This window comes from Gallus gallus, chromosome 4, assembly GCF_016699485.2.
Source record: "Gallus gallus isolate bGalGal1 chromosome 4, bGalGal1.mat.broiler.GRCg7b, whole genome shotgun sequence".
NCBI lineage: Eukaryota > Metazoa > Chordata > Aves > Galliformes > Phasianidae > Gallus > Gallus gallus.
This window is the reverse complement of record NC_052535.1, coordinates 30157311-30165934: the sequence shown is the minus strand read 5'-3', so window position 1 is coordinate 30165934 and position 8624 is coordinate 30157311. Positions and strand designations below refer to the sequence as shown.

General features: G+C 36.6%; 1 protein-coding gene across 16 annotated transcripts in view; it reads right to left on the bottom strand.

The window, feature by feature from the left end:
* Positions 1-259: 259 nt before the first annotated feature.
* Positions 260-8624, bottom strand: part of GAB1 (GRB2 associated binding protein 1) — a 96811-nt gene continuing 88446 nt past the window's right edge. For 8 of the 16 annotated variants that reach the window (XM_040700284.2, XM_040700287.2, XM_001232601.7 and 5 more), the window contains 5 exons: positions 7997-8086; positions 5796-5889; positions 5338-5461; positions 2414-2536; positions 260-2163 (listed from right to left, as the gene is read on the bottom strand). In XM_040700284.2, the coding sequence (XP_040556218.1) occupies positions 2005-2163; positions 2414-2536; positions 5338-5461; positions 5796-5889; positions 7997-8086 (590 nt within the window). In that variant the 3' untranslated portion in view covers positions 260-2004. Of the gene's footprint in view, positions 2164-2413; positions 2537-3165; positions 3242-5337; positions 5462-5795; positions 5890-7996; positions 8087-8624 lie in introns of all 16 variants that reach the window. The other 8 variants (XM_040700286.2, XM_046940381.1, XM_420422.8 and 5 more) reach the window with 3 other exon arrangements.

Below are 8624 nucleotides of genomic sequence, written 5' to 3'. Positions count from 1 at the left end.
ATGCCTCTGATTAAACTTTCAAAGCCCCCTGGCTCACATCACTTTTCCCAGCTCCCAGCAGGCTGGGACTCAGATTAATTTGGTTGCTTGCAGCAGGGTTTTAAAACAGAGATTTGTTTTGAAAATTCATTTAACTTTTTTTGTTTGTTTTGACAGCTCTGTAACGTACCATTTCAGTAAAAAAGGCGGTTGGAATCCAGGCACTTTTATAAACACATCAATACCCACTTGCTGTTTAACAGGACAGAACTTACACATCGAAACTGAACAACTTGATTTATTTAAAATTCACCTCAAAATCCATTGTTTAGTTTTGTTGTGTTTTTTTTTTTTTTAATGAACATTCAAAGCATCAAAATATTACTAATTTTAAAAGAACCTTCGTTAAAAATAACATAATTTACATATGGTAGATTGTGGTTGTGAGGGGAGAGAACCAACAAACGGTAGATTAGGCACAGTACTAAGGCCAACATGCCAGAAAACAAAACAGCTGTATACCCAAATTTTAAGTGACCTGGACAAAATAAAACAATGGGGTGGGAAAACAAAACCAATAGCTTACTCAAGGGCAATTGTGTAGAAAAAAAAAAAGCATTAGTAAGTTTTCTACCTAGATCTATCCTGTTCATGTATTCAAACAGCTCTATTTTCTTCCATATATCAAAAACATTGTTTCTAAATCAAGGCAGATTATTATTTGGAACTGTCATAGTAAAATAAGGGATCACAGTATACAGAGCTTAAAATCCTGTACCAGGAAAGAGGAACGAGTGGTTTACAAGGGGGTCATTTAAGTACATTATCTAATTTTTAAAACAGAGATACAAAATATCAGTTGCATAGGGATTTAAATATAAGGCCAAGCAGGAGATTAAAGTAAAATAAAGATCGTAAGAAGGGCACTACGGTGTCAAAACATAGTATTTCCATTTGAATTAATGTCTAATTCAAAATCACAGTATTTTGCTAGTACTATAAACAGTGAATGTCAAACTGTCCCATTAATCTTGAGCTGAAAACTGACATTAGAACTTCTAAACAGTACAAAACTAAAGCTCATTGTCTAAACCTGATCAGTGTATTAGCACAGTAGTGCTTGGTACGTACCTGATTTATATACTCTACCTTCTGTAAATAATATAAAGGTTATTTCTTGTTAATAAGTGTGAGATCACAATATTACTGCATGCCATCAGTGGTTTGCAGGCTTACTTGATATTTAATTACTCAGTCTTAAAAAGTGTGAGATCCCACCCTGCAGAATCTTCACCTATCAAACACAGAACACTGTCATTAATAAAATATAATAGAAGTTCCACCACTAACAGCTAACATATAAGCCAGTATTGTAGGTCTAAACCCAGTATAGTTCATTATTATTAAATCACAGCAATTTTTGTTAGGAAGGTAACCTTTAGACTTCCAAATAATCTTTTGCATGTATTAAATATAAACAAGTATGTAACTAACGGTTACCTCTTGACATTTCAAGTAGATTATTCAATTGTGAAAGCATTTCTGCAAAAAAATCAATTTTAAGTTGTTAAAATGAAGTTCAAATATTAATTTCCATATCTACATGTAGCTTAATTAACCTAGACTTGTAAGGAATAGTAGTGTAAGGAAAAAAAATTCTCCAAATGAATTAGGCATTAAGGTACACTAACTGGGAATACCTGAACCAACATTTTAACTGAAAAAGTGCATAAACATGGTAATACTACAAATGTGTTAACTACAGAATGAAAGGTTTTCTGAAAGCAAAGTGGTACTATTTTACATGTTATTTACAGGTTGCAAATTTTCCAGAGACCACATATAGCCAATTTATGATCTTAAACTCCTTTGATGCTTATGCAGTGTCCTTTGGCTTCCATCCTATTCGGTCAAAAACCTATTCACACGCCAGTGAATACCATACAGTCAAGCAACAGTGCCACTATGGTTCTTTAAATCTTCAAAATTCATTATTTTCTGTTCTTCGAAGAATAAGCAGTGTTTTCACTTCACACTTTTTGTGGGTGTTTCTGATTCTGTAGACTGTCGCCCATCAGTCCATGCCTCTCGTGTGCTCTTCAGTGCAAGTGTTTTCTGCTGGTCAACTACAACATAATCAACTCTTTCATCTGCCACACTGCTGCCTGAACCGCTGCTCTTTTTCTGGATAAAGGCAAGAAAGAATGAAAAAAACAAGTTAAACTAATAATTTATTTATTAGAAAATTAAGTACATATCCCAAACAGATACAGAACAAGCACAGGTTTCTCTGAAGAGTCCGACGGAGCCCCTCTGATTGACCTTTGGACAAACTAAATGGGGTGATCTTGCTGGAGGCCCTTTACCAGCTGCTACCTGTAAAGAAATTCCAAGCTGTTTGTGCCAGTCATTCAAAAAGTCAGGACTTGCTTACCTTACGAGGTGGGGTAGATTTTCCTGAATCTAGGTCCAGATCTAAATATTCTACTTGCTTATCTCCTTTAGGTTTTACCATGGGGCTGCTTCCTCCATCAAGACTGTTGCTGCCGAACAAATTCTGAAATTGTAACATAGAGAACTTCAGCTACAAACGTACATGCTAACAATCCAAATTATCAAATATGCCTATTATAAATTGTCAAAACACTGAAGGTTAAAGAACTGAGTTTTTACAACCATTTAAACCATGCAAGTTTTGTTGGCATTATGCAACAAGTAGATATAGTCAAATTATACAGAAATGAAACAATGTTGAGCTTGGGACAAAATCAAAAGCCAAAGGGAGTGGACGGAAGGAAACCAAAAACCATCCCCCCAAAGTTAAGATGGTCATCAAATCAATCTGTACCTTCCACCTAATATCCTTCTCATATCATGATGTAATAACGGAGTTGTTTTGGTGTTTCACATCTCAGGTTTAACATTTCTTAATTACAATTAAAAAAAAATTAAATTGCTATTATATATATCTTAGAAGAATTTCAGCCTTTCAGTAGTAGCAAAGCTTCAAAGAAGACTTTTCAATTTCACTCAAAGCTATTGTAATTAAGCTTAAAACCAAAAGGTATTATTCAAGTTAATAAAACTAGAAGATTATCACTCTGGATAATTTGTGCAGGACTGCCTAAACTGAAGTTGTATTGCATATACCTAAATTTCAATTAGCCCAGACTTTTACAACCTCACCTCCTCTGTCCTCTCCCAGCCTGATCCCTCCCTCTTAACAGGTGTTATAGGAACAGTACAATAGAAGGACTCTTCTCTAAAAGATAAAGAAAAAAAAGGAAGACAGAGGGCAGCAGTCAGCAAAAAATGAAGAGGAAGGCAGAAGGAAAGACAGAAGGGTAAGGCTGACAGCAACTTGAAAGAGAGAGCAGAACATTGCTGATTTTATTAAATAAAACAGAAGTGCAACGTGTCCAAATAAGATGATTCAAAGCCGATGACAGAAAAGGATTTTAAAAGTATGGAGTTCTCACTAAGATATAGCTGAAGCAAAAAAAAAACTTCTGAAAAGTCTATGCATATTTTAAAACAAAGGCCTTGGGATACCTGGAAACATTCAGATTCTCTAGGAAATAAAATATTTTATTGGTTAGAGCTTAACAGGCTGGACTTTTAAAATTCATGCTGTTATACATTATGTCTGTATCATCCAACATACTAAGTGGTAACAATGACAAACAAACAAAAGGCAAAGGTTTTGTTGCCCAAATTCTCTAAATGTATTTCTGCGTATTTAACACAAAAAGCAGCATCTGTGTTAAGGTTTCCAGCACAAATTAAAAAAAAAAAAAAGCTCTCAGTCATTAAACATCTTTTTTACCTCAAGCAAACTAAACAGGTAGAACACAGGTATAAGAAACCAAACTTAAAACATACTTAAATGAAAATGAAAGAAAATCCGTAGAACAACCTTGGAAAATGAATGGTGCAAGCAAACAGAAGGATACTAATGACAGGCTGTCATAGCTGCAATACTAAAAACACTAGAATCAGCAGAAATCCCCACTTCTAATTGCAATGCTGCAATCTTACTGTGGGTAGAGGTGATTCCAAACCTTTGCAAAACAGGACATTTCTTGCATCTGTATAAGGGGACGTTACTGATTACTTACCAGTGCCTCTTGCACAGTACTCTATGAGGAGCTAAGTTTTTACATCACTGGCTCCCCACTGCTGAAGCGCACTTCACCTAGGAAGCATGCCTGTGCTGCTGACAGGTCAGATAGACATTGAGCAAAACACGAGCCAGGACTTTCTGCAGGCTCATGAGCTTGCACTGAGTCACAAGTGCCAGAGAAATCAGCAGGAGGGGCTCACTCTGGGGGCCCTAAAAGGTGGTATCCATAGGCAGCTACAGAGCACAAGGGGAAGGAGACTGGAGGAGACCAGGGAGGGTATCTGGGACAGCAGGGAATAGGGTAGCAAGCAGCACTGCGAAGAGACAAGGGTTAAGTGAAATGGGATAGCACATGCCATATAAGGCAGCAGAGTAACAAAAAGAACAAAAACAGAGGTAAGCAGGTTCTGCCTCAAAGAAGGTTTGGAAACCACTGCTTGATATGGTTTTAAAGATGAAAAACATATCCCCTAATAAGAAATCTAAGCAGTAAAAATATGGTAATCACACTGAAACTATTCTGACCCAAAAACTGAGGTAAAGGTGCAGGTTTTCCCCCAGTGCTCCAAGGGAATTATGGATCATGTTTCATTTTAGGCCTAGGTTTACTGATATCCTTTCACTTGAAAGTTTTAATTTTTCTTGTACTCTCTCCTGAAGAAAACTAAAAGAAAAAACCACAGCATATCAGTAACTTCTCTTACCTAGCTCTCCAATGAATGCTAAATACTTGAGACATCACCATCCAAAACAGTTCTCCCCCAAAGGGGAAAAATAAGCAACGTATCAAACTTCCCCTCCCCCTGCCCCAGACCTTCCACATTTCTCAAATGTCCTTTTAATAAAGGTTTTAAGCCTGTCTCAGAGGACCTATGATAGCTCATTTCCCTTGATGTCCTGATACCAAACTGCTGCACGGTCTAGAACTATCTACTGAAGACAAGACAGTTTCTAAAGAAAAAAATAAAGTCATCTGCTGATCTATTTTGCAGGGTCTAAATGTATGCTAACCACAGTCTCTATATATGATTATGCTCATATCTTCCTCAGTGAAATCTTATCAAAATCACAATTGCAGGAGAGGGTGTTTTTTTTTTTTTTTTTTTTTTTTTTTTTTTTAATTTTGATCTATCAGTACAAATGAAGGTGATGTTGAGTGGAAGGATTTGTGTTTGCATGATTTAAAAGTAAGGACTGCACAGGAAGAGAGTAGTTAAGATGTAGATTTTACATACTGGGTCTTCAGTGGACTGATTTGGATTCATGGATACATAATTCTCTTCACTGTCGTGCGAGTCACTGCTGGAAGTTGTGCTATGAACTGAATCCGGTCTGGGAGACATGGGGAACCTGGAGGAGCTAATTACCAGGAATTATTTTACAAACAATACATCTTGAATATCTTAAACCTCCTGGTAAACAACAAAAATAAGCATGTTAGAGCTGAAATCTTCTTTCAAGATTACCAGAGTGTCTCATTGTTTGGTTATACAGTCCTTTACATACATTATTACAAAATAAGAATTAATATTGACATACTTTTGTCTTAATGCGTGCATATGCATACACATAGTTCCAAAGGAAACTTCAATCTGTATTACACAGGCTGAAAATACAACACAGATGTATATATGTATTATTAATGCCATAGTCAACTAAAACAATCCAAATGAAGGAAAGATAGGAAACTTACTCTCGTGCAAAGCTTCTGGTGATAGGAGATCTAACTGGGGCTTGTAATTCTTCCCATTCAGGCAGAGGTTTTATTTCTAGTGGAGCTGGTTTTGCTATATGAGAACACAAGCACAGAACGTTCTTGAGCAAACTTGAATTTAATAGCTTTTCAAATTTTTAATGCCAAAAAGAAATACTGTTTATTGAACAGTAAACACTAGCTAAGAAGAGACACTTCCATTCTCATAAAGCTATGATATATTAACTTATGTTTTACGCTTTCCAGTTACAGAAAAGCAACAGTATTTTAAAAAGACACAATTGAAGAATTTTGCAAGATAGACAGGTACACAGTAATTCTATTTCGAAAAGAGACTGAAAATGGCATCGAGTTCTGTGGCATGATGACTTGCTGAACTGATAAGCACAGATAGGGCTGACTGACAGTTTCAGCCTAAAATGCAAGCATAGCCAACTCTATATGCTTTTATTGGCTTGTGGGCAATTATTATTATGCAAACTCTGCCCTCACTGCACACATCTCCTTACGGATTAGGTTTCACAGCTCAAAGTATGAGCAAAATCTTCAACTACGATTAAGTTTGCAAAATAGAGAGATGAGCCAATAAGCTAGTTGCAATGCCAAAAGGTGCTTGGCTTGCTTCAGAGCTCATCAACTGGAGAGCAGAGCAGCAGCACACTGGTGCCACCAGTGACAGCTAACATGCCAGAAGAGGTGCCATTTTTAAGTTCCATTTTCAGAACAGAACCACAAGTTGAGTATTAGTGAGAAAAATCATCCCTCTCTCCAATATCTATGATTCATCCTCCCTAAATATTAAAGGAAGATCATGAGACTTTACAGAGAATAAAATTACACAAACTATTATCATAGTTTGAATTTGAACTTCAACCTTCCTAGAAGTGTTCTATGAAAATGAAATGCAATGTCATTTCAGTAACATCCCGCCCCACCCACCCCTCAAATTATCTGTTTGCAGCATGTTAACAGTTTCACCAAGATCAAATGTCAGGCATGCAGAGTAAAAGCTGTCTTAAGAGACCACATGAGGAACTGACAGAAATCAGTTGCTTAATCAGTGTGGTCATCTTACAAGGAACAAACAGAACTGCACTCATGACACTTTCGTTATGCTCTCTCTTCAGATAGAGTTCATTGCGGAGTCAGCTATCTTACATATCAAACATAAGGACGCATGATTCAACATTTTCTGGTTAAGTATCAGTCTTTAGCATCCCTGACAGTTTTCCCCTTTAATTAGAAAATCGTAATTACTCAAAGCACATCAAGCCTGATCCAGTAATTCCACCACTTCAACTCACTTGCTTATATAAAGCTATCACCACAACCTCTGAAGAGGACCAACAACGCACCTATGTCAAGGTGCTATCACAGGAGACAGGGTGGCATAACTGAACTTTACATAGGCGAGATGATACTGAAGACTGAGCAACAATGATTATCAGTTTGGCCACAGCCCTCTGTGGAGTCCAAAAGCTAAATGGCAGGTATAATCAGTGGGCAAGGTACCACTCCAGCAGAAAGAGTAAGGACCTTGTCCAAACCCTTCTGAGAATAGAAGGAACGTCTCATCCAGTTGCAATGGGCCTTAATAACCAAAGGTACCATTCAGCAAAACTTCTGTGAGATTTTTAACATTATCTATAATTTGCTCTACTACACGTGACCAAATGAAGAGCCACCTCAGCAGCCTAAATAATGCCCACACTAATGGCAATATTCATATAGCTTCATACATAAATCACTGTATTAATATATGGTCATGGGAACAGTTTTTTGTCTTGGATGAGGACTGAAATATCCTCATCCAACAGCAGGAAACCCAAGTAAACTGTGAATTCACAATCATTTCCTAACGAACGATATTTCAAGCAACTTACAGGTGAGTAATACATGTTTCTAAAGAAATAAAAAAGTAAACCCAGAATACGAATAACTGAAATTTAAGAAATTTAGTACCTATGTTAATGACAAAATAATGCATTCATGCACTCTTTACAACAGAAAGCTTTTACTTTCCTATACTGGATGCCTTTTGCTCAGCAAGGTATATGCATCCATGATCTTAGATTATAATAGAAGTAAAAAGACTATAGGAGAGTTATAAAATAATAGTTCCTTTAATTTTTGTTTTATTTTTATAAAGCTCCATATACATACAGTGCTAAAGTACATACCCTTTCTTCTTGTAGTAAAGTCACCTATGGTTTGTGAATCAGTTCGCTCTAAACCATGTGGTTTAGGTCTTAAAATTTTAGGACTTTGACCTAATTGGTAAAAAGAAGACTCTCTTAATAAAGTATTCTTTTTAAAATTGGAAAACGGAATTTTGTAAATAAACAGCACAATCCCCTGCAGAAAGGTTACCACCACAAGCATAAGCAAGCTGCTGAAGGAAGAGTTTTACAGCCTATAGCTAGGTTTCACACTAAAGCCTTAAGCACCCAACTTGAAACAAATGAAATACTTCATGCAAGTAATTTGCTAGAGGCAAGCATAAAAGCTGTATAAAAAAGCCAAAAGGTGTATCAACAAATTTTGCAACTGATCATTGGTTGCTTTCAAGCTGTATTACATAAAAAACACAAGAAACGTACTTAAGGAATTATCTAGCACAATAGGAGAATAGTTACCTTTCAGATGTGAGTTAAGCTACTTTCAAATAAATTAAATCCTTTTCAGTGATATCACTGCAGTACTGGGAAGCATCCTATTCACCACACACTCCGTTCACCTGAGAAGTCCCCAGAGCTCTGTATCAACCTGCACCAAAAATCACCTCCCTGACTGCAGAAACTGAGTGAC